The sequence below is a fragment of the Ranitomeya imitator genome, chromosome 2 (assembly GCF_032444005.1).
Source record: "Ranitomeya imitator isolate aRanImi1 chromosome 2, aRanImi1.pri, whole genome shotgun sequence".
Lineage (NCBI taxonomy): Eukaryota > Metazoa > Chordata > Amphibia > Anura > Dendrobatidae > Ranitomeya > Ranitomeya imitator.
This window is the reverse complement of record NC_091283.1, coordinates 824,321,582-824,349,043: the sequence shown is the minus strand read 5'-3', so window position 1 is coordinate 824,349,043 and position 27,462 is coordinate 824,321,582. Positions and strand designations below refer to the sequence as shown.

The window sequence follows — 27,462 nt, the reverse complement described above, 5'->3', positions numbered from 1 at the left end:
TGAAACTTTCTGCACACCGAAGAGACACTTTGATCCCTTCACGAACAAAGAATTAGCACGCAGGACCTGGAAAACCATTCTGACCTGCTTCACATGAGACTCCCAATCATCTGAGAAGATCAAAATGTCATCCAAGTAAACAATCAGGAATTTATCCAGATACTCACGGAAGATGTCATGTATAAAAGACTGAAACACAGATGGAGCATTGGCAAGTCCGAATGGCATCACTAGATACTCATAATGACCCTCGGGCGTATTAAATGCAGTTTTCCATTCATCTCCTTGCCTGATTCTCACCAGATTATACGCACCACGAAGATCTATCTTAGTGAACCAACTAGCCCCCTTAATCCGAGCAAACAAGTCAGATAACAATGGCAAGGGATACTGAAATTTAACAGTGATCTTATTAAGAAGGCGGTAATCAATACACGGTCTCAGCGAACCATCCTTCTTGGCTACAAAAAAGAACCCTGCTCCTAATGGCGACGATGACGGGCGAATATGTCCCTTCTCCAGGAATTCCTTCACATAACTGCGCATAGCGGCGTGTTCAGGGACGGATAAATTAAATAAACGACCTTTAGGGAATTTACTACCAGGAATCAAATTGATAGCACAATCACAATCCCTATGCGGAGGTAGGGCATCGGACTTGGACTCTTCAAATACATCCTGATAATCAGACAAGAACTCTGGGACCTCAGAAGGAGTGGATGACGAAATAGACAAAAATGGAACATCACCATGTACCCCCTGACAACCCCAGCTGGACACCGACATAGAGTTCCAATCCAATACTGGATTATGGGTTTGTAGCCATGGCAACCCCAACACGACCACATCATGCAGATTATGTAGCACCAGAAAGCGAATAACTTCCTGATGTGCAGGAGCCATGCAGATGGTCAGCTGGGTCCAGTACTGAGGTTTATTCTTGGCCAAAGGCGTAGCATCAATTCCTCTCAACGGAATAGGACACCGCAAAGGCTCCAAGAAAAACCCACAACGTTTAGCATAATCCAAATCCATCAGATTCAGGGCAGCGCCTGAATCCACAAACGCCATGACAGAATACGATGACAAAGAGCATATCAAGGTAATGGACAGAAGGAATTTGGACTGTACAGTACCAATGACGGCAGACCTATCGAACCGCTTAGTGCGCTTAGGACAATCAGAAATAGCATGAGTGGAATCACCACAGTAGAAACACAGCCCATTCAGACGTCTGTGTTCTTGCCGTTCAACTCTGGTCATAGTCCTATCGCACTGCATAGGCTCAGGTTTAATCTCAGACAATACCGCCAGATGGTGCACAGATTTACGCTCGTGCAAGCAACGACCAATCTGAATGGCCAAAGACATAGACTCATTCAAACCAGCAGGCATAGGAAAACCCACCATGACATCCTTAAGAGCCTCAGAGAGACCCTTTCTGAACAAAGCTGCCAGCGCAGATTCATTCCACAGAGTGAGTACTGACAACTTCCTAAATTTCTGACAATATACTTCTATATCATCCTGACCCTGGCACAAAGCCAGCAAATTTTTCTCAGCCTGATCCACTGAATTAGGCTCATCGTACAGTAATCCGAGCGCCAGGAAAAACGCATCGACACTACTCAATGCAGGGTCTCCTGGCGCAAGAGAAAATGCCCAGTCCTGAGGGTCGCCGCGCAAAAAAGAAATAATAATCAAAACCTGTTGAACTGAATTACCAGAAGAATGAGGTTTCAAGGCCAGAAATAGCTTACAATTATTTTTGAAGCTCAGAAACTTAGTTCTATCACCAAAAAACAAATCAGGAATAGGAATTCTTGGTTCTAGCATAGATTTCTGATCAATAATATCTTGAATCTTTTGTACATTTATAACGAGATTATCCATTGAAGAGCACAGACCCTGAATATCCATGTCCACAGCTGTGTCCTGAAGCACCCAAATGTCTAGGGGAAAAAAAAAGACTGAACACAGAGCTGAGAAAAAAAAATGATGTCAGAACTTCTTTTTTCCCTCTATTGAGAATCATTAGGTTGGCTCCTTGTACTGTTATGTAGGCAATCCAGTGACACAGTGTGCCAGCAATCAGAGCACATACAGTGATCTGACAATAACCCAAAAACAATAGAACGAGCTCTGAGACGTGGAATCTCTGTAGACCGCAATACCTGAACCTATCCTAAACACAACTAAAGGCAGCTGTGGATTGCGCCTGACACTACCTATGCAACTCGGCACAGCCTGAGGAACTGACTAGCCTGAAGATAGAAATACAAGCCTGGCTTGCCTCAGAGAAATACCCCAAAGGAAAAGGCAGCCCCCCACATATAATGACTGTTAGCAAGTTGAAAAGACAAAACGTAGGGATGAAATAGATTCAGCAAAGTGAGGCCCGATATTCTAGATAGAGCGAGGATAGCAAAGAGAACTTTGCAGTCTACAAAAAACCCTAAAACAAAAAACCACGCAAAGGGGGCAAAAAGACCCACCGTGCCGAACTAACGGCACGGCGGTACACCCTTTGCGTCTCAGAGCTTCCAGCAAAACGAAAAGACAAGCTGGACAGACAAAATAGCAACAAAAGCAAAGAAGCACTTATCTAAGCAGAGCAGCAGGCCACAGGAAAGATCCAAAGCTCAGATCCAACACTGGAACATTGACAAGGAGCAAGGAAGACAGAATCAGGTGGAGTTAAATAACAAAGCAGCCAACGAGCTCACCAGAACACCTGAGGGAGGAAGCCCAGAAGCTGCAGTACCACTTGTGACCACAGGAGTGAATTCAGCCACAGAATTCACAACAACACGGCCATTAATGAGCACAGACAGACTTGTAGTCAACCGGCTCTTGTTCAAAGGTAACGACTGGCCCCATTTAAATAGGCCAATAGAAATGTATAGAAATATTGGACGTGATCTAAGGAATATATATTACCTGGTGTAAATTCTGCTTTTCTCTTGAATCCGGCATAGTTTTTATTTTGTTCCTGCCCTTCTCCGTTCCCGCGTTATGGCCTTCTCTTTCCTGTATATACCGGTAAATCTAGCCTTGTTAGTCAAGTGGGTGTTGTCTTCAACTCTTCTCAGTGGGCGTCTTCTTGAAGACCAACCCCACTTGGCTAACAAGACTATATATAAATATATATATATATATATATATATATATATATATAAACAGGGGAGAGAGAGAGAGCCATATCCCAGGAATGGAGAAGGGACAGGAACAAAAGAAAGACATCCCCGAATTCAGGAGAACAGAGGCATTTACCCCAAGTACAATAATTACAAATTTAGTGATAGGTCCCCTTTTTCCTGGTTAAGAACCAACAATTTTAATTAATTAAAATAAAAATAGTAAAACATTTCTGTAATAAGGTTACGTGCAGTTCTGCCTCTTGTTACTTAGCATTATGGCTTCAACCACTTTTTTGGCAAGCGATCGAAGGTGGGCAGTGAGACCATAAAATGTATCACACATACCCACTACCAGGCGTGGATGGACAGGACATCGCTCCAATCACCGCATCGGTGGCTAAGGTACACTTCAAAGGTTCAGACTCAAACCATTCATCCAAAATCTATCAAAAGAAGAAAGCAACCATGCTACTACTTTGTTTTATGAAGGCAGAGAAAGTTCCAAAGTCCGATGCAAAGTTACAGTTTCAACCAATCAAATATCAGTTCTCATTTTTAAATGGGTATTTGAAGATGAAAGAAGTGATGTGATTGATGACTGTGGCAGTGGGTACAGCTTGGATACATTTTTAGGATCATTGTCATGAGCGATGGCGGCATCTTCTCTTTCACATTAGAACAGTACATCTGTAAATCCATGATGCCATCAATGACATGTAGCCCACGATACCAGCAGCTCATGCAAGCCCCACATAAGGACACCACCACCACCATGTCTAACTGTAGGTACCAGGCATTTTTCTAAATTAATTTTTCTAAATGCACGGTGCCTACAGTGAGACATGGTGGTGGCATTGTCCTTTTTTGGGGCTGTATGAGCTGCTGGTGTTAGGGAGCTACATGTCATTGATGGCATCATGAATTCACAGATGTGCTGCTCTATAGCGTGAGAGAAGATGCCGCCATTACTCCATGACATTGGCAGACAAGCACTTTTCCAACACGACAATCATCCAAAACTCACATCTGTTGCATTTCTGAAAAAAAAAACCAGTGTGAAAGTGATTCAGTGACCCAATGTCTCCTGATCTGAACCCAACCAAACACCTAAGGGGAATGTTGAAGATACAAGTTGTTATCACTTTACATGTAGAATCCAGGCTCTAAAAGAGCTCGTTCCTGGATAATGACAAAAGATAGATGTTGCAATGTGTCACCAACTTTCTCATTCAAGGCCTAGAAGAATTGGTGCTGTCCTTTAAACTCATGGAGGTCACATAAAATACTGGATATAGTAGTTTTGATGTGGGGTGTACTCATTTTTGCATCAACTAATTTGAGCGAAACTGAAGAATTTGTAATGAAAGTTATATCATTAACCTTAATTTCATGTTATGGGTTAAAAACATATTCTATGAAACTCAGAGTGGTCAAAATGTTGGAAATTGTTCTTGTGCCCAGTGAGATATTGAATAAAAACTTATTTTTCAAAAAGGTGTACTCATTTATGCTGAGTAGTAAATATATATGTGTGTATCTATACATATAATATATTCTACATGTAATATATTATATGTAATATATTTTACATATCTATATAGATATAGATATATGAGCCCTCTAAATAACTCACCACACAGGCATTATCTAAACCGCTGGCAACAAAAGTTTAGACCATAAGTGAAAATGCTCAAATTGTGGCCAATTAGCCATTTGTCCTCCTCGGTGTCATGAAGGTCTCAGGATGTGTCACACGCACCCATAGACTTGTACGGGTGCGCGTTATCTGAATTCCGGAGCCACTCGCAGAATGCTGCAATTTTTTTTTCTCAAAATAAAAAAATATTATCAGGATCAGGGGCACAGGCGCAGTCACAGAATGCCGTATCTCCCAACTTTTAAAGACAAGGGGGGATTTATATTGTCATTTTTCAGCTATTTAATTCCCTTAGTGTTCTCATCCACAAACTGTACAGCAAAGGCTGCATCAAAAAGATGTGAACGGTGTACTCACTTCTGTAAGATACTGTTCGTATATTATGTCACTCAGTATATACATTTCAGTTTGCTTACCTTGGATATTGGAGCTGTAAGGACTTCGTAATATTTCGGAAGTTGGCTCCCCAGTGTAATTCCTACCGTAGGGGAGTAGAATAAGTAATAGTTACCAGGTAATCTATGTATATATCACCTCTGTGATTGTCATTTACCAATGCTGTACAACTACTGCTAACCTGAAAATCAATAGCTAATATTAAATTATGGAATTGTCTGCCATATACAAGATAAAGGGACTAATACCCATGCGGAAGCCAATGCTACACATACCCATTGCTAATATTAGCCAATCTCATTTGAAGCTGAGATTTTTTTACCTTAAGTCCCATTTATTTATATAGGGCTCGCACCCCACCTCTTACTGCATTTAAATCGTAACCAGTGTGTATGACCCCCTCATCATGTCCATAAATGAATATTGACCCCTGAACCAACCCTCAGACCTATGCAGAACCAAGACTAGACCCTTTAAACTAATATAAACCCCAGACCAGACGCTCTAAACTAATAAAGACCCCTAGGTCAAGCAATCTGAACTAATACAGTCCCAGACCAGACCCTCTAAACCCCACACCAGCCTGTAAACAAATTCAAAACCCTAAATCAGATCCTCCAAACTAATAGTCTCCCCAAAACCTAAACCCTCTAATCTAATAAGGACCCAAGACAAGACCCTCTTAACTAATACATACCCCAGACCAGACCCTGTAAACTAACACATACCCCAGACCAGACCCTGTAAACTAATACATACCCCAGACCAGACCCTGTAAACTAATACATACCCCAGACCAGACCCTGTAAACTAATACATACCCCAGACCAGACCTTGCAAACTAATACATACCACAGACCAGACCCTCTAAACTAATACATACCCCAGACCAGACCCTGTAAACTAATACATACCCCAGACCAGACCCTTTAAACTAATACATACCCCAGACCAGACCCTGTAAACTAATACATACCCCAGACCAGACCCTGTAAACTAATACATACCCCAGACCAGACCCTCTAAACTAATACATACCTCAGACCAGACCCTGTAAACTAATACATACCCCAGACCAGACCCTGTAAACTAATACATACCACAGACCAGACCCTCTAAACTTATACATACCCCAGACCAGACCCTGTAAACTAATACATACCCCAGACCAGACCCTCTAAACTAATACATACCCCAGACCAGACCCTGTAAACTAATACATACCCCAGACCAGACCCTGTAAACTAATACATACCCCAGACCAGACCCTCTAAACTAATACATACCCCAGACCAGACCCTGTAAACTAATACATACCACAGACCAGACCCTGTAAACTAATACATACCCCAGACCAGACCTTGTAAACTAATACATACCTCAGACCAGACCCTGTAAACTAATACATACCCCAGACCAGACCCTGTAAACTAATACATACCACAGACCAGACCCTCTAAACTAATACATACCACAGACCAGACCCTGTAAACTAATACATACCACAGACCAGACCCTCTAAACTAATACATACCCCAGACCAGACCTTGTAAACTAATACATACCTCAGACCAGACCCTGTAAACTAATACATACCCCAGACCGGACCCTGTAAACTAATACATACCCCAGACCAGACCCTGTAAACTAATACATACCTCAGACCAGACCCTGTAAACTAATACATACCCCAGACCAGACCCTGTAAACTAATACATACCTCAGACCAGACCCTGTAAACTAATACATACCTCAGACCAGACCCTGTAAACTAATACATACCCCAGACCAGACCCTGTAAACTAATACATACCCCAGACCAGACCCTGTAAACTAATACATACCCCAGACCAGACCCTGTAAACTAATACATACCCCAGACCAGACCCTGTAAACTAATACATACCCCAGACCAGACCCTGTAAACTAATACATACCCCAGACCAGACCCTGTAAACTAATACACACCCCAGACCAGACCCTGTAAACTAATACATACCCCAGACCAGACCCTGTAAACTAATACATACCCCAGACCAGACCCTGTAAACTAATACATACCCCAGACCAGACCCTCTAAACTAATACATACCCCAGACCAGACCCTCTAAACTAATACATACCCCAGACCAGACCCTCTAAACTAATACATACCCCAGACCAGACCCTCTAAACTAATACATACCCCAGACCAGACCCTGTAAACTAATACATACCCCAGACCAGACCCTGTAAACTAATACATACCCCAGACCAGACCCTGTAAACTAATACATACCCCAGACCAGACCCTGTAAACTAATACATACCCCAGACCAGACCCTCTAAACTAATACATACCCCAGACCAGACCCTGTAAACTTATACATACCCCAGACCAGACCTTGTAAACTAATACATACCACAGACCAGACCCTGTAAACTAATACATACCACAGACCAGACCCTGTAAACTAATACATACCCCAGACCAGACCCTCTAAACTAATACATACCCCAGACCAGACCCTCTAAACTAATACATACCCCAGACCAGACCCTGTAAACTAATACATACCCCAGACCAGACCTTGTAAACTAATACATACCTCAGACCAGACCCTGTAAACTAATACATACCCCAGACCAGACCCTGTAAACTAATACATACCCCAGACCAGACCCTCTAAACTAATACATACCCCAGACCAGACCCTCTAAACTAATACATACCCCAGACCAGACCCTGTAAACTTATACATACCCCAGACCAGACCTTGTAAACTAATACATACCCCAGACCAGACCCTGTAAACTAATACATACCACAGACCAGACCCTCTAAACTAATACATACCACAGACCAGACCCTGTAAACTAATACATACCACAGACCAGACCCTCTAAACTAATACATACCCCAGACCAGACCTTGTAAACTAATACATACCTCAGACCAGACCCTGTAAACTAATACATACCCCAGACCGGACCCTGTAAACTAATACATACCCCAGACCAGACCCTGTAAACTTATACATACCCCAGACCAGACCTTGTAAACTAATACATACCACAGACCAGACCCTGTAAACTAATACATACCCCAGACCAGACCCTGTAAACTAATACATACCCCAGACCAGACCCTGTAAACTAATACATACCCCAGACCAGGCCCTCTAAACTAATACATACCTCAGACCAGACCCTGTAAACTAATACATACCCCAGACCAGACCCTGTAAACTAATACATACCCCAGACCAGGCCCTCTAAACTAATACATACCTCAGACCAGACCCTGTAAACTAATACATACCCAAGACCAGACCCTGTAAACTAATACATACCCCAGACCAGACCCTGTAAACTAATACATACCCCAGACCAGACCCTGTAAACTAATACATACCCCAGAACAGACCCTGTAAACTAATACATACCCCAGACCGGACCCTCTAAACTAATACATACCTCAGACCAGACCCTGTAAACTAATACATACCTCAGACCAGACCCTGTAAACTAATACATACCCCAGACCAGACCCTCTAAACTAATACATACCTCAGACCAGACCCTGTAAACTAATACATACCACAGACCAGACCCTCTAAACTAATACATACCCCAGACCAGACCCTGTAAACTAATACATACCCCAGACCAGACCCTGTAAACTTATACATACCCCAGACCAGACCTTGTAAACTAATACATACCACAGACCAGACCCTCTAAACTAATACATACCCCAGACCAGACCCTGTAAACTAATACATACCCCAGACCAGACCCTCTAAACTAATACATACCCCAGACCAGACCCTGTAAACTAATACATACCACAGACCAGACCCTCTAAACTAATACATACCCCAGACCAGACCCTGTAAACTAATACATACCCCAGACCAGACCCTGTAAACTTATACATACCCCAGACCAGACCTTGTAAACTAATACATACCACAGACCAGACCCTGTAAACTAATACATACCCCAGACCAGACCCTGTAAACTAATACATACCCCAGACCAGACCCTGTAAACTAATACATACCCCAGACCAGGCCCTCTAAACTAATACATACCTCAGACCAGACCCTGTAAACTAATACATACCCCAGACCAGACCCTGTAAACTAATACATACCCCAGACCAGACCCTGTAAACTAATACATACCCCAGACCAAACCCTGTAAACTAATACATACCCCAGACCAGACCCTGTAAACTAATACATACCCCAGACCAGACCCTGTAAACTAATACATACCCCAGACCAGACCCTGTAAACTAATACATACCCCAGACCAGACCCTGTAAACTAATACATACCCCAGACCAGACCCTCTAAACTAATACATACCCCAGACCAGACCCTGTAAACTAATACATACCCCAGACCAGACCCTGTAAACTAATACATACCCCAGACCAGACCCTCTAAACTAATACATACCCCAGACCAGACCCTGTAAACTAATACATACCTCAGACCAGACCCTGTAAACTAATACATACCCCAGACCAGACCCTCTAAACTAATACATACCTCAGACCAGACCCTGTAAACTAATACATACCCCAGACCAGACCCTGTAAACTAATACACACCCCAGACCAGACCCTGTAAACTAATACACACCCCAGACCAGACCCTGTAAACTAATACATACCCCAGACCGGACCCTGTAAACTAATACATACCCCAGACCAGACCCTGTAAACTAATACATACCCCAGACTAGACCCTGTAAACTAATACATACCCCAGACCAGACCTTGTAAACTAATACATACCACAGACCAGACCCTCTAAACTAATACATACCCCAGACCAGACCCTGTAAACTAATACATACCCCAGACCAGACCCTCTAAACTAATACATACCCCAGACCAGACCCTGTAAACTAATAGATACCCCAGACCGGACCCTGTAAACTAATACATACCCCAGACCAGACCCTCTAAACTAATACATACCCCAGACCAGACCCTGTAAACTAATACATACCCCAGATCAGACCCTGTAAACTAATACATACCCCAGACCAGACCCTGTAAACTAATACATACCCCAGACCAGACCCTCTAAACTAATACATACCCCAGACCAGACCCTGTAAACTAATACATACCCCAGACCAGACCCTGTAAACTAATACATACCCCAGACCAGACCCTGTAAACTAATACATACCCCAGACCAGACCCTGTAAACTAATACATACCCCAGACCAGGCCCTGTAAACTAATACATACCCCAGGCCAGACCCTGTAAACTAATACATACCCCAGACCAGACCCTGTAAACTAATACATACCACAGACCAGACCCTGTAAACTAATACATACCTCAGACCAGACCCTGTAAACTAATACATACCCCAGACCAGGCCCTGTAAACTAATACATACCCCAGACCAGACCCTGTAAACTAATACATACCCCAGACCAGACCCTGTAAACTAATACATACCACAGACCAGACCCTCTAAACTAATACATACCCCAGACCAGGCCCTGTAAACTGATCCAGAGCTCCAAACTAGACCTTGTAAACTAATAAAGACTCATAGACCAAACCTGCAAACCAATACAAACCTTTACTAGTACAGACCCCAGAACAGACCCTTTAATCCACATGTGTCAAACGCTGGCCCATGGGACAAATTTGTCCCTCAGGGTGATTATATGGCCCGTCCATATGGAAGACTAAGTGGGGCCCATTATACTGTATGGAGGTCTATGTGGAGCCCATTATACTGTATGGAGGACTATGTGGAGCCCATTATACTGTACTAGATTGTGGCCCGATTCTAACGCATCGGGTATTCTAGAATATGCATGTCCACGAAGTATATGGACAATGATGATTCCAGAATTCGCGGCAGACTGTGCCCGTCGCTGATTGGTCGAGGTAACCTTCATGACATCATCATCGCCATGGCAACCATTATGACATCTACGTCGATACTGTGCCCGTCGCTGAATCAGAAACGTGGGATTTCTACGTCCTTTATGACATCATCGTCGCTGTGCCCGTTGCTGATTGGTCGAGGCCGCCAGGCGATGGTGTCATAATAGGTTGCCATGGCGATGATGATGTCATAATGGTTGCCATGGCGATGATGATGTCATAGTTGTTGCCATGGCGATGATGATGTAAAAGTTGTTGCCATGGCGATGATGTCATAATAGTTGCCATCTTGACGGTTGCAATGGTAGCGGTTATGTTATAAAGGTTGCCATGGCGATGAACATGTCATAATAGGTTGCCATGGTGATGATGATGTCATAATGGTTGCCATGGTGATGATGATGTCATAATGGTTGCCATGGCGATGATGATGTCATAATGGTTGCCAAGGCGTTGATGATGTCATAATAGGTTGCAATGGTGACAGTTATGTCATAAGTAGATTGTGGCCCGATTCTAACGCATCGGGTATTCTAGAATATGCATGTCCCCGTAGTGTATGGACAATGATGATTCCAGAATTCGCGGCAGACTGTGCCCGTCGCTGATTGGTCGAGGCAACCTTTATGACATCATCGTCGCCATGGCAGCCATTATGACATCTACGTCGATACTGTGCCCGTCGCTGAATCAGCTTAGTATACATTTTTTGCAAAAAACGTATCAACCAAATACCCTGTTTTTTACATCTTTTACTAGCACTTGCGGATTACTGCAACATTTTTTCAAACTGAGTGTTTTTGGTTTTACTATTCTCTTTTGTGTCTTCAGGTTTCTTGGTGGTGTGTGAACATGATCATACAGACTTGTTCACTGTGCAAGTAGCCCATGTGTTCCTGTTTCCAGAAACGTGAGATGTCTACGTCCTTTATGACATCATCGTCGCTGTGCCCGTTGCTGATTGGTCGAGGCCTGGCGGCCTCGACCAATCAGAGACGCGGGATGTCTACGTCCTTTATGACATTATCGTCGCTGTGCCCGTTGCTGATTGGTCGAGGCCTGGCGGCCTCGACCAATCAGAGACGCGGGATTTCTACGTCGATGCTGTGCCGGTCTCTGATTGGTCGAGGCCTTGCGGCCTCGACCAATCAGAGACGCGGGATTTCCAGGACAGACAGACAGACAGAAAGACAGACAGACAGAAAGACAGACAGACGGAAAAACCCTTAGACAATTATATATATAGATGGAGGACTATGTGGGGCCCATTATACTATATGGAGGACTATGTGGGGCCCATTATACTGTATGGAGGACTATGTGGGGCCCATTATACTGTATGGAGGACTATGTGGAGCACCATTATACTGTATGGAGGACTATGTGGGGACCATTATATTGTGTGGAGGGCTGTATGTGGATCACAGTTGGGGGATAATACTGTGTTACAGTCACCATACTTTGCTATGAGAGCTGATGTGGGGGAGTACAGTAGGGTCATAATTCCATGCATGTGGAGTGTACTGTGGAGGAGTTCACTCTGGGCGAATCATACTGTGTTTGGGGGCACTTTTATTGGCATCATACTTTATTGGGGCAATGAAAGGGCAAACTAGGGGTTTCAATAGGAGGAAAATTACTTTGTAAGGGCTGTAAAGTTGTGAGACATCCTCTTCTGTGACCCAACCAAATATTAAGGTGTTTTTTTTTTTTAAATGGGGTGGGACCCAAATATAACTTCTGCTATGGGACCCCAGGATTTCTTTGTACGCCCCTGCCAGCGAGGAAATACCCAAAACTCCGGTCATATGATCTGTCTCTTAAGATTTATTAATTAAAAAGTTCTTTGTTTGTGGAATGACCCCATTATGTTTGTATCCATATTAGATGATATGGAAAAACTTACTCAATTGTACACATTTAGCTTTTATAAATATTGAAAGTTGTCCCGTGACTTTGTCCAAGTTTTTCATTTTGGCCATGGGTCTGTGTATTTGAGTTTGACATCCCTGCTCTTAGGTAACAGACCCCCCTGAAGTAATCCAGTACCCGGACCAAACTTTTAAAGGAATAGGCCATTTATATAAATAAACAGACCCCAGACCAAATAATCTATAGTAATAGAGGCCACAGACTATAACCCTAAAAGACTACAAATCCCTGACTCCCTAATGTAACTGATACCAGTCCAGACCCCTATTAACAAATAGAAACCCTAAAATACAAGACCCCTCAAAAAAACCAACCCCAGACCAGTGCATATGGTCCCCTGACCAGGCTTAAAAATTAATACAACACCCAAACAAAACTCAGGAACAGCCCCAAGTCCAAACGTCGGTAGTAAACAGAAAGCCTAAAATAGATAACAGCTAGAAATACCGACCCCAGATCAGAACCCATTCCCTAAACAAATAGATACACGTAAAATAATATAATCCCCAGATGAAACCACCTAAATAAATTCGGACCCCAGAGTAGCTTTTGTTTTACCCCAGGAGTTTATACAGGAATGATGAGAGGCGAGTAAATTTTAAACAGGGCACATTGCAGATTTCTCCCATAGTCAATGTTGCTACACACCTGCTTTTACTAATGGACGGAGGGTCTTAATGGACTTCAGTCTTGTGGTCAGAGACCCCTGAGCTAAAGCTGCAGTGTCTACAGGGGGTGCATCAAGAAGGGGGTCTATTGCTGCCACGAGACGATTCATGAAATCCTCATATTTTGGATAAGCCTGAATAAAAAGATAAAATAGATTATTTACCTGTCAGGATCCCCATTGATATATATTCCCTATAGGTGAATGAAAAAAGCAAACAACAACTTTCCTTAATCATAATTAACCGACTTATGATAACACATCTTACAGAGTTGGGTAGGTGCTTTTTACCCCAATAAAAATGACACCTTTTTTGTAACGATCTGACGCTGGGACTGCTGTATATACATCAGAGGAGATGCTGGGACTGCTGTATATACATCACAGGAGATGCTGGGACTGCTGTATATACATCACAGGAGATGCTGGGACTGCTGTATATACATCACAGGAGATGCTGGGACTGCTGTATATACATCACAGGAGATGCTGGGACTGCTGTATATACATCACAGAAGATGCTGGGACTGCTGTATATACATCACAGGAGATGCTGGGACTGCTGTATATACATCACAGGAGATGCTGGGACTGCTGTATATACATCACAGGAGATGCTGGGACTGCTGTATATACATCACAGGAGATGCTGGGACTGCTGTATATACATCACAGGAGATGCTGGGACAGATGTATATACATCACATAGGAGACATCGAGACTGCTTTATACATCATATAGGAGACACTAGGACTGCTGTATATACATCACATCAGAGACGCTGGGACTGCTGCATATATCTTACATATGGGATACTGGGACTGTTGTATGTACATCACATAGGAGACACTGGGATTTCTGTATACAGTGGCATTTAAAAGTTTGGGCACCCCTAGTCTAAATTACGGTTAACTGTGAACAGTTAAGCAAGTTGAGGGGTGGGAGCACATACATTACTGGGGATCGTGGGGCTGCCACTGCTCTCTTCTGTGGGACGGGAGTGCATTGCGCACTAACTCCGCCCACAAAGTACAGCCTGACGCTAGTACTGCCAATGTGAGGACATAATCCTTCAATGCATGTGCACGCAGCGTTTAGTAGTGAATGCTGCGTGTGCATGCTGGCAGTGCAAGTGGGGGATTAAAGGGTGGAAAAGTTCTAAGAGCCGGAGGTTCCCAACCCCTAGTTTACACCAATATCAGCCTCTCACAATACTGATATGATAGAACGTGATGCATGAAACCAATGTATAAAATTCATGTAGTTAGTCAATTTCTCACTATTTTAAAGAGCTCTGCTTGCTGTCAGTTTTTTCTTTTTAACACTCATAGGCTGAAAACAAATGCTCAGCGTAAGTAGGGCAAGATTTGTACGAGTGAGGCCGGGATCACACGAGCATGTATTCTCTTATGGCGCCTCAGGGTCCTGGTTGTCACAGTGGTATTGCTTTCCTCCAGGGGAGAGTGATGCTATGTTTGGAGGCAAGGAAGGATAACTGCATCCAGGTATCACAAACATGCAACACATTCATACTCCAGGCCACCAAGTGAAACTTTGATCCTATTTTCTAGGTGACTCCCCATATATACCTGGTAGTCTCTAGGGAAAGGCAGTCAGTCGTTCAGGGAAGCTGTTCTTGGCAGGAGCGAATTCCTGTCAGAGGACAGAGGAGAGGGTCCACAAAGCTGTGCATGCCCTAAGAGCTGCAGCTCCCGGAAAGAGACCTTTTTGAAGGCAGAAATGTATTGCAGCGAGCGTGAAGGAAAGCAAAGCACAGGAGAGGATACCAGAAGGGGACCAGCCCCGAACAGGCTTCCTCCTTCTGAGGCGCAGAACACCAGTAGCCAGAACACCGAGGTAGTAAGGACCTCTATGCCTTACTTCAGAGACCGGCAGGACAGCTAATTGCAGGTTACCTGCAATTACGTCCCAGGGCCACAGACCGGGTCAGCCACCGTGACGTCCCCCTGTGAACGGCAGGACCCGGTACTGAGTAGCCCCTTGCCCTGATGGGGCGCTCCACTCTCATCAAAGAAAATTGGTCCAATTATGCTAATCACACTCTGATCAGAGCGGGATCCAATTTTCTCAGGAAAAAAATAAAGTTTGTTTACCTTCTCTATAATGTAAATCCGTGAAAATTGAACTACACTCCAAATGCGGGCCAATTGTTTCCACTGACCCATAGAATTCAATGGGCGAGCGTTATCCGATTCTCATGTGTGTAGCCCCATAGAATAATATAAGGATGTGCTATCCATCGTAACGACGGACAGCTCTCGCCTGAGTAATGTGGTCGTCTGCATAAACCCCAGAAGTGGCCGATTTGTGCAGTGCAGCAGTTTTAAAAGTATGAAGTCAGTAATGTAGTTTAACCTCCTTCCTGATGGGCTATTTTCCATTGTTTTTGTTTTTGTGTTTTTCTCCCTTTCTTCCAAGAGCCATAACTTTTTTTCTTCTGTCCAAATACCCATATGAAGGCTTATTTTTGTGGGATAAAAAATTCCAAGTATGGTGAAATTGCAAAATAAGTTCAATTCCACAATTATTTTATTTTTTTTATTTACCATGTTCACTATATCCCTTCATGACCTTGGGATTTTCCATTTTTGCAATTTTGTTTTTGCTCCCCTTCTTCCCAAAGACATAACTTTTTTATTTTTCCATCAATATGGCCATGTGAGGACTTGTTTTTGGGGGACGAGTTGTACTTTTGAATTACACCATTGAATTTACCATGTCGTGTACTAGAAAACAGGAAAAAAAATCCAAGTGCGGTGAAATTGCAAAAAAGTGCAATTCCACAATTGATTTTTATTTTTTATTTACCATTTTCACTATTTGGTAAAACTCACCTGCCATTATGATTCTCCAGGTCATTACGAGTTTACAAATACTAAACATTTATAGGTATTTTTTTAATTTAATTGATGAAAAAAACACAAAATTTGTAAGGAAAAAAAATGTTGCCATTTTCCAGACCCATAGCGTCTCCATTTTTCGGGATCTGGGGCTGGTTGAGGGCTTGTTTCTTGCTCGCCGAGATGATGTTTTTATTGATACCATTTGGGGGTAGCTACGATGTTCTAATTGCCTGCTATTGCATTTTATTGTAATGTTACGGTGACCCAAAAAACATAATTCTGGCATTTAGATTTTTTTTTCTTGTTACGCAGTTTACCGATGGGATTAATTGTTTTTTATATTTTGATAGATCGGACACTTCTGAATTTGACAATGCCAAATTTGTTTTTTTTTATTGTTTATTATAAATGGGGCTAAGGGGCGTGATTTGAACTTTTTTTATATATATTTTTTAATATTTTTTAAAACATTTTTTTCTACTTCACTTGCTTCAATATTCTCCATAGGAGACATGAAGCTGCGATACTCCGATCGCTTATGCTACATGTCGCAGGGCTTCAGTGGTTGGCATTCATAGGCGATCTGCAATGACAAGCAATTGGGTCTTGCAGACCACTGGTCATCATGCCAATCCATCCATGTCCTGCGATCATGTGATGGGGTGCTGATGGCCAGCGTTTGTGACATGCTTCTGGTTTGCACAAGTTAAATGCCGCTGTCAGAGATTGACAGCGGCATGTAACATGTTAATAGCCATGGGTTGGATCGTCATTCCACCCGCGGTTGTTAGAGGCACATGACAGCTGCTCAAATCAACAATCATGTGCCGGGAAAGATGCGGGCTCCGGCAAAGGGAGGGACACGACCTATGACATATATATAAGTCATAAGTCATGAAGCGGATATGATAAAACTGACCTGGCAATATGATTCCCCAGGTCAGTACGAGTACGCAGATACTAAACATGTATAGTTTTTTTATTATTATTATTTCAGTTGTAAAAAAAAATTGGAAAATTTGTAAAAAAAATTTTTTGCTTTTGTCCCCATTTTCAGAGACCCATTAAGTTTTCATTTTTCAGGATGTGGTGCTGTGTGAGGACTTATTTTTTGTGCCCTGAGCTGAAATTTTTACTGTTACCATTTTGGGGTAGATAAGATGTTTTGATCGCCGCTCATAGCATTTAAAATTATTTTATTTTTAATGGGGTGAATTGGGGGGTGAAGGAACCAACTGGGGTCTGATGGGCCTCATTGACTTGTTGCCCCAATAAACTATGCGGTCGGTCTGAGAGCCATTGAGACTTCTTCCATTATTTCAATGGCAAGAAAAGCGCTACATACTGGGATATTCTTGCCATGAAATATGACAGAATTGTCAACGGTGGAATCAAAACCCTTGAGGTTGATTTTTTTTGTTCTGAGGACGTACTATGGTGACCCACTAATTGTGAATGTGACCTACCTTTGCATCTTTCTCGGAGAATTGAGCAATCTGCCTTTGGTTCTCAGCCATATCTGCCCCAAGAAGAAGAGACCTCGGAGGACGTCTGTTCACATTTTCTAATAGTGGAGTGAATGAATGGGGGTCTCGAAAATAAATTTTCAGCCCATGTCTCTAGAATACAGAAAGAACAGGAAATAAAGATGGAAAATGTGATATTAATGGAAACCCTACTAAATATCTAATCATCAGAGCTTGAAAACAACTAAAAATCTGAAACCTCATCTTTCTCACAGAGGAGGGTTGGCTACGAAAGTATCAGGTCTCACTAATCCTCCTAGAGCGAAACCCACCGCAGTGTAACTAGCTCTCCTCCCCTGACTGTGCTACATGTATGGCTGCAGGCGACATAAATCAGCCAAAAGTCCACATTGTCCAGATTCTAGAAGACAAAGACTGCGTGCAACTGTAGCAAACTGTGAAAAGTGGAAAGCACTTGGGCTGTATGGTTTTTGAAGATTGTGAATGTAAAGGAGGATTCACCTGGCAGAGAACAAAGACGAAATATTGAAGACAGCGAGAAATTAATGTACAGAATATTGAGAATTTGTAGAATTTCATTTTTCAATGATCACTCGGTATTTACATAACAGAACACTCCGGAGGTCATTGAGACGTTCCTAGATTTAATCTACATAAAAGCATTATTAATATTATTAGTATTCTTGACTTATATATATATATACCAATATATATTCTGTGGTCAATACTGTAATAAAATGAGGAAACATAAGACACATAAGCTGTAACCTGCACACTCAGTGATACTTACTGCACCCAATTTAAACTCATTCCCTTTCACTTATTAACGCACAGGATCAATGGACTGTGACATCACTGTGTGCATTATTCCTGTACTGTGATATCCAGTGGCAGATTATAATGAGGTCAATCTGGGCGGTAGCTCAGGGCCCAGTGGTGTGGTAGGGCCCTGGGCAACCGCTCAGATTGACCGCTGCCATCAGGGCATTACTGCCCGGACTGGCGTATGGGCCCTGTGGGCAGAGGGGGCCCGCATCGGGCCCCATCTCATCTGCTCACCGGGCCCCTACCGGCGCTGCGGCAGTTTAACGCTATTGACTTGCGGGCGCGCGCCTGCACGTCAATAGTTTACAGCTGCCAGCCAATTGGAGGCTGGCAGGTCAAATCAGCCACAGCGCGCACGTCGCCGGCGTCTGATGTCATTGTCAGTCGCCGGCGAGTGAGCGCTGCTGGAGGGAGCATGGCCGAAGGAGTGCGGACAGGTGAGGAGAACTCTGGGGGGCCCGGGCCAGAATGCTGGACACTGGGGGCAGAGATGCTCGACACACTGGGGTCAGGATGCTGGACACACTGGGGGCAATATGCTGGACACACTGGGGCAGAGATGCTGGACACACTGGGGGCAATATGCTGGACACACTGGGGGCAATATGCTGGACACACTGGGGGCAGAATGCTGGACACACTGGGGGCAGAATGCTGGACACACTGGGGGCAGAATGCTGGACACACTGGGGGCAATATGCTGGACATACTGGGGCAGAATGCTGGACACACTGGGGGCAATATGCTGGGCAGATTGCTGGACACACTGGGGGCAGTATGCTGGACACAATGGGGGCAATATGCTGGACACACTGGGGGCAGAGATGCTGGACACACTGGGGGCAGGATGCTGGACACACTGGGGGCAGAGATGCTGGACATTGGGGGCAGAGATGCTGGACACACTGGGGGCAGAGATGCTGGACACACTGGGGGCAGGATGCTGGACACTGGGGGCAGAGATGCTGGACACTGGGGGCAGAGATGCTGGACACTGGGGGCAGAGATGCTAGACACTGGGGGCAGAGATGCTGGACACTGGGGGCAGAGATGCTGGACACTGGGGGCAGAGATGCTGGACACTGGGGGCAGAGATGCTGGACACTGGGGGCAGAGATGCTGGACACTGGGGGCAGAGATGCTGGACACACTGGGAGCAGGACTGGAGACATGGGCAAAATGTAGATACGGGGCATGATTGGAGACACGGGGCAGAATGAAAGACATGGGGCAGGATTGGAGACAGATCATGCAGGATCATGGGGCAAGATGGATACGATGGAGACTGATGGGGCAGGACGGGGAGATCATATGGGGCAGAATGGATTCTCATGAGGGCAGGATGGGAGAACATATGGCTGGATCCAGGAATGAGATACACGGGGCCAGGATGGGGATATTATTATTACCATAGGGGCTAATTAAGGGATATTTTTACTGTAGTGATGTATTTATTTTATTTTTTACTGTTTTAAATGGGGGGCTGTCCTGTTACTGTGTAGAGTGACACTATGTCGCCTCTTTTTCTTCATGTGGTGTAATGTAGAAGTTGGGAAAAATTAAGTAATGTGTTCTGCAAGCGGAGCTCGAGATAACTGTGTTATTTCCTGCAGAGACGAGTCCTGGCTGGAAGAAGTGATGGCGGTCTGTGCTGGATGAAAGTTGAAAGATGAAGGACTTCACCTAGAGACGTCACTGGTGAGTCTGTGTTACCTATACACTGACACTATACACTGTATACTATATACAGAGCTCCTGTGTATAATGTCACCGGTGATCACTGTATTACCTCTACACAGACACTGCATACCAAGTACAGATCTCCTGTGAATACTGGCACTTATGGTGATAGTATTGTGTTTTTTTTTTCTTCCTAACTGAAGGGTAAATTGACTAGATCAATGTATGTTTGACAGGTTATAGTTTCACACAGCAACTATTTTTCTGGAATAATCTGGTTCAGGTATATGATGACCCCATCGCATGACCCTGTCACATGACCGGGGGACCCACAGTGTCTGAACAGCCCGGGGCCCTGGCTACCCTTAATCCACCCCTGGTGATATCACTGTGTTTTTATATTCCTGTCCTGTTACATTACTGTGCTTATTAGTGTTAATTAGCCTTGTATTGAGACATCATTGTTTTTATATTATTGTCATGTGACATCACTGTGTTTATCCATCTACTATGACATCACTGTGTTTATTATCCCTGTACTGTGACATCACTGTTTATTATCCCTGTACTGTGACATCACTGTTTATTATCCCTGTACTGTGACATCACTGTGCATATTATCCCTGTGCTGTGACATCACTGTGTGTATTATTCCTGTACTGTGACATCACTGTGTGAATTATCCCTGTACTGTGACATCACTGTATATTATCCTATGTTGTGACATCACAGTGTGTATTATTCTTGTCCTGTGAGATCACTGTATTTATTATCCCTGAACTGTGACATCACTGTGTGTATTATCCCTGTACTGTGACCTCACTGTGTTTATCCGTCTACTATGACATCAGTTTGTATTATCCCTGTCCTGTGACATCACTGTGTTTATTATCCCTGAACTGTGACATCACTGTGTGTATTATCCCTGTACTGTGACATCACTGTGTGTATTATCTCTGTCCTGCGACATCACTGTGTTTATTATCCCTGTACTGTGACATCGCTGTGTGTATTATCCCTGTACTGTGACATGATTGTGTATGTTATGCCTGTGCTGTGACATCACTGTGTATATTATCCCTGTACTGTGACATCACTGTGTGTATTATCCCTGTACTGTGACATCACTGTGTTTATTATCCCTTTCCTGTGACATCACTGTGTTTATTATCCCTGTACTTTGACATCGCTGTGTGTATTATCCCTGTACTGTGACATGATTGTGTATGTTATGCCTGTGCTGTGACATCACTGTGCATATTATCCCTGTACTGTGACATCACTGTGTGTATTATCCCTGTACTGTGACATCACTGTGTGTATTATCCCTGTACTGTGACATCACTGTATTTATTATCCCTGTACTGTGACATCACTGTGTGTATTATCCCTGTACTGCGACATCACTGTGTTTATTATCCCTGCACTGTCACATCACTGTATTTATTATCCCTGTACTGTGACATCACTGTATTATCCCTGTACTGTGACATCACTATATGTATTATCCCTGTACTGTGACATCACTGTGTATTATCCCTGTACTGTGACATCACTGTGTGTATTATCCCTGTACTGCGACATCACTGTGTATTATCCCTGTACTGTGACATCACTGTGTGTATTATCCCTGTACTGCGACATCACTGTGTATATTATCCCTGTACTGTGACATCACTGTGTATATTATCCCTGTACTGTGACATCACTGTGTGTATTATCCCTGTACTGTGACATCACTGTGTTTATTATCCCTGTACTGTGACATCACTGTGTTTATTATCCCTGTACTGTGACATCACTGTGTGTATTATCCCTGTACTGTGACATCACTGTGTATATTATCCCTGTACTGTGACATCACTGTGTGTATTATCCCTGTACTGTGACATCACTGTGTGTATTATCGCTGTGCTGTGACATCACTGTGTTTATTATCCCTGCATGGTGACATCACTGTGTGTATTATCCCTGTACTGTGACATCACTGTGTCTATTATCCCTGCACTGTGACATCACTGTGTGTATTATCCCTGTACTGTGACATCACTGTGTGTATTATCCCTGTACTGTGACATCACTGTGTGTATTATCCCTGTACTGTGACATCACTGTGTCTATTATCCCTGCACTGTGACATCACTGTGTGTATTATCTCTGTACTGTGACATCACTGTGTGTATTATCCCTGTACTGTGACATCTGTTGTGAATTCTGTTGTTGAACTCCCTCCTGTGGTTGTGAATGGTACTTCGGCGAGTTCTGTCCATGGACTCCCTCTGGTGGCTGTGAGTGAAGCTACTGCTTCTGAGGTTCCTTACACAGGTGACGTGGTTTATCCTTTGGTTGGCTGCTCTATTTAACTCCACTCTGATCGTTACTCCATGCCAGCTGTCAATGTTCCTGTGCTGGTTCAGTTCGCTCTTGGATCTTTCTGGAGACCTGTCTCATCCTGCAAGAAGCTAAGTCCCCGTTTGTTATTTTCTGTTCATGGTTTTCTAGTCCAGCTTGCTTTCATGATTTTGTCTTGCTAGCTGGAAGCTCTGGGATGCAGGGTGGCGCCTCCGCACCGTGAGTCGGTGCGGGGGTCTTTTTGCACACTCTACGTGGTCTTTTGTAGTTTTTGTGCTGACCGCAAAGATACCTTTCTTATCCTCAGTCTGTTTAGTTAGTCTGGCCTCCCTTTGCTAAAACCTGTTTCATTTCTGTGTTTGTGACTTTCATCTTAACTCACAGTTAATATTTGTGGGGGGCTGCCTTTTCCTTTGGGGAAATTTCTCTGAGGCAAGGTAGGCTTTATTTTCTATCTCTAGGGCTAGCTAATTCTTAGGCTGTGACGAGGCGTCTAGGCCTGTTAGGTACGCTCCACGGCTATTTCTAGTGTGTGTGATAGGATTAGGGGTTGCGGTCAGCAAAGTTCCCACTTCCCAGAGCTTGTCCTGTGAGTTTAACCATCAGGTCATTCCTGGTGCCCCTAACCACCAGGTCATAACAGACATCACTGTGTGTATTATCCCTGTACTGTGACATCACTGTGTGTATTATCCCTGTACTGTGACATCACTGTGTGTATTATCCCTGTACTGTGACATCACTGTGTGTATTATCCCTGTACTGGGACATCACTGTGTGTATTATCCCTGTACCGTGTCCTCACTGTGTGTATTATCCCTGTGCTGTGACCTTATATACTCCCTGAACTGTGGTATCACTGTGATTATTGTCCCTGTACTGTGACATCAGTGTGCCAATTATTTGCAGTGTGGTAGGGACATTATCCTGTTAAAAGAATGCACTACTACTAGAGAACACCGCTACCAAGAATGGTTTGATGTGGTCTGTACAATTTTATGTACTGTAGGTGGCCACATCCATATTAAAGTCAGAAGTCGCGGTTCTTCAGCAGAACATTGCACCATCACACTGCAGCCTTGTCTTATTCCCATAGTGCATCCTGGTGCAATCACTCATCATTCACCCGGTCATAAATATTCCGAAAAATAACCTATCACACAAGGCCATCTTCTTCCATTGCTGCTATTGCTTAGATCCTCATATATTTCTCATTTCTAATCACTTGTTGCCTAATATATCCGCACCCTCTGAGAAGGGCCATTTCACCTACCAGTACTGCAAAGCAAAAATGCGAAAATCACCTTTAGTTCCAGGTCCTTGTAAATCTGTGGTCTCAGGAGACTGAGGAGGTAGGACGCGCGTGAGAACTTAAAACCTATTTAAAACAAAAATGTTATAGAAATCAATATTTTCTATTTAACCACAGTTATATAGAGAGACCGACGTTATTGACATAAATGACTACTACACAGAAGTCATGTAATTCTCCAGGGGTTTTCATTTGAGTACGGTATAAAACTAATATTTGGTCACCATGTAGCAGTATACAGTAATTCGAGCATTGCATAGCAGTACAATTTTGATGCTATTGCTAGTGTTGGTGCTTAACCCTGTGTATATATGTACAGTATATATATATATATATATATATACTGTATGTATATATATATATATATACAGTGGGGCAAAAAAGTATTTAGTCAGTCAGCAATAGTGCAAGTTCCACCACTTAAAAAGATGAGAGGCGTCTGTAATTTACATCATAGGTAGACCTCAACTATGGGAGACAAACTGAGAAAAAAAAAAGCCAGAAAATCACATTGTCTGTTTTTTTAACAATTTATTTGCATATTATGGTGGAAAATAAGTATTTGGTCAGAAACAAAATTTCATCTCAATACTTTGTAATATATCCTTTGTTGGCAATGACAGAGGTCAAACGTTTTCTGTAAGTCTTCACAAGGTTGCCACACACTGTTGTTGGTATGTTGGCCCATTCCTCCATGCAGATCTCCTCTAGAGCAGTGATGTTTTTGGCTTTTCGCTTGGCAACACGGACTTTCAACTCCCTCCAAAGGTTTTCTATAGGGTTGAGATCTGGAGACTGGCTAGGCCACTCCAGGACCTTGAAATGCTTCTTACGAAGCCACTCCTTCGTTGCCCTGGCGGTGTGCTTTCGATCATTGTCATGTTGAAAGACCCAGCCACGTTTCATCTTCAATGCCCTTGCTGATGGAAGGAGGTTTGCACTCAAAATCTCACGATACATGGCCCCATTCATTCTTTCATGTACCCGGATCAGTCGTCCTGGCCCCTTTGCAGAGAAACAGCCCCAAAGCATGATGTTTCCACCACCATGCTTTACAGTAGGTATGGTGTTTGATGGATGCAACTCAGTATTCTTTTTCCTCCAAACACGACAAGTTGTGTTTCTACCAAACAGTTCCAGTTTGGTTTCATCAGACCATAGGACATTCTACCAAAACTCCTCTGGATCATCCAAATGCTCTCTAGCAAACTTCAGACGGGCCCGGACATGTACTGGCTTAAGCAGTGGGACACGTCTGGCACTGCAGGATCTGAGTCCATGGTGGCGTAGTGTGTTACTTATGGTAGGCCTTGTTACATTGGTCCCAGCTCTCTGCAGTTCATTCACTAGGTCCCCCCGCGTGGTTCTGGGATTTTTGCTCACCGTTCTTGTGATCATTCTGACCCCACAGGGTGGAATTTTGCGTGGAGCCCCAGATCGAGGGAGATTATCAGTGGTCTTGTATGTCTTCCATTTTCTAATTATTGCTCCCACTGTTGATTTCTTCACTCCAAGCTGGTTGGCTATTGCAGATTCAGTCTTCCCAGCCTGGTGCAGGGCTACAATTTTGTTTCTGGTGTCCTTTGACAGCTCTTTGGTCTTCACCATAGTGGAGTTTGGAGTCAGACTGTTTGAGGGTGTGCACAGGTGTCTTTTTATACTGATAACAAGTTTAAACAGGTGCCATTACTACAGGTAATGAGTGGAGGAAAGAGGAGCCTCTTAAAGAAGAAGTTACAGGTCTGTGAGAGCCAGAAATCTTGATTGTTTGTTTCTGACCAAATACTTATTTTCCACCATAATATGCAAAAAAAATGATAAAAAAACAGACAATGTGATTTTCTGGATTTTTTTTTCTCAGTTTGTCTCCCATAGTTGAGGTCTACCTATCATGTAAATTACAGACGCCTCTCATCTTTTTAAGTGGTGGAACTTGCACTATTGCTGACTGACTAAATACTTTTTTGCCCCACTGTATATATATTATATATATATATACACAGTATATATATATATAATATATATATATATATATATATATATATATATATATATATATATACACAAGATGGTGGTCCGATTCTAACGCATCGGGTATTCTAGAATATGCATGTCCACATAGTAGTATATTGCCCAGTCACGTAGTATATTGCCCAGCCACGTAGTATATTGCCCAGCCACGTAGTATATTGCCCAGCCACGTAGTATATTGCCCAGCCAAGTAGTATATTGCCCAGCCACGTAGTATATTGCCCAGTGACGTAGTATATTGCCCAGTCACGTAGTATATTGCCCAGCCACGTAGTATATTGCCCAGCCACGTAGTATATTGCCCAGCCACGTAGTATATTGCCCAGTGACGTAGTATATTGCCCAGCCACGTAGTATATTGCCCAGCGACGTAGTATATTGCCCAGTCACGTAGTATATTGCCCAGTCACGTAGTATATTGCCCAGTCACGTAGTATATTGCCCAGTCACGTAGAATATTGCCCAGTCACGTAGTATATTGCCCAGTGACGTAGTATATTGCCCAGTGACGTAGTATATTGCCCAGTCACGTAGTATATTGCCCAGCCACGTAGTATATTGCCCAGCCACGTAGTATATTGCCCAGTGACGTAGTATACTGCCCAGCCACGTAGTATATTGCCCAGCCACGTAGTATATTGCCCAGTGACGTAGTATATTGCACAGCCCATGTAGTATATTGCCCAGCCACGTAGTGTATTGCCCAGCCACGTAGTATATTGCCCAGCCACGTAGCATATTGCCCAGTCACGTAGTATATTGCCCAGTCACGTAGTATATTGCCCAGCTACGTAGTATATTGCCCAGCCACGTAGTATATTGCCTAGTCACGTAGTATATTGCCCAGCCACGTAGTATATTGCACAGCCCATGTAGTATATTGCCCAGCCACGTAGTGTATTGCCCAGCCACGTAGTATATTGCCCAGCCACGTAGTATATTGCCCAGTCACGTAGTATATTGCCCAGTCACGTAGTATATTGCCCAGCTACGTAGTATATTGCCCAGCTACGTAGTATATTGCCCAGCCACGTAGTATATTGCCTAGTCACGTAGTATATTGCCCAGCCACGTAGTATATTGCCCAGCGACGTAGTATATTGCCCAGCCACGTAGTATATTGCCCAGCGACGTAGTATATTGCCCAGCCACGTAGTATATTGCCCAGTCACGTAGTATATTGCCCAGTCACGTAGTATATTGCCCA

The 27,462-nt window shown here is 43.4% G+C and overlaps 1 protein-coding gene across 1 annotated transcript in view; it reads right to left on the bottom strand.

Moving 5' to 3' along the window:
* PYROXD2 (pyridine nucleotide-disulphide oxidoreductase domain 2) overlaps window positions 1-27,462 on the bottom strand; it is a 118,112-nt gene that overhangs the window by 72,093 nt on the left and 18,557 nt on the right. The window contains exons 4-8 of the mRNA XM_069754005.1: window positions 24,217-24,290; window positions 18,035-18,187; window positions 13,686-13,839; window positions 5,214-5,275; window positions 3,486-3,583 (exon numbers count right to left, since the gene is read on the bottom strand). Of these exons, the coding sequence (XP_069610106.1) occupies window positions 3,486-3,583; window positions 5,214-5,275; window positions 13,686-13,839; window positions 18,035-18,187; window positions 24,217-24,290 (541 nt within the window). The remainder of the gene's footprint in view (window positions 1-3,485; window positions 3,584-5,213; window positions 5,276-13,685; window positions 13,840-18,034; window positions 18,188-24,216; window positions 24,291-27,462) is intronic.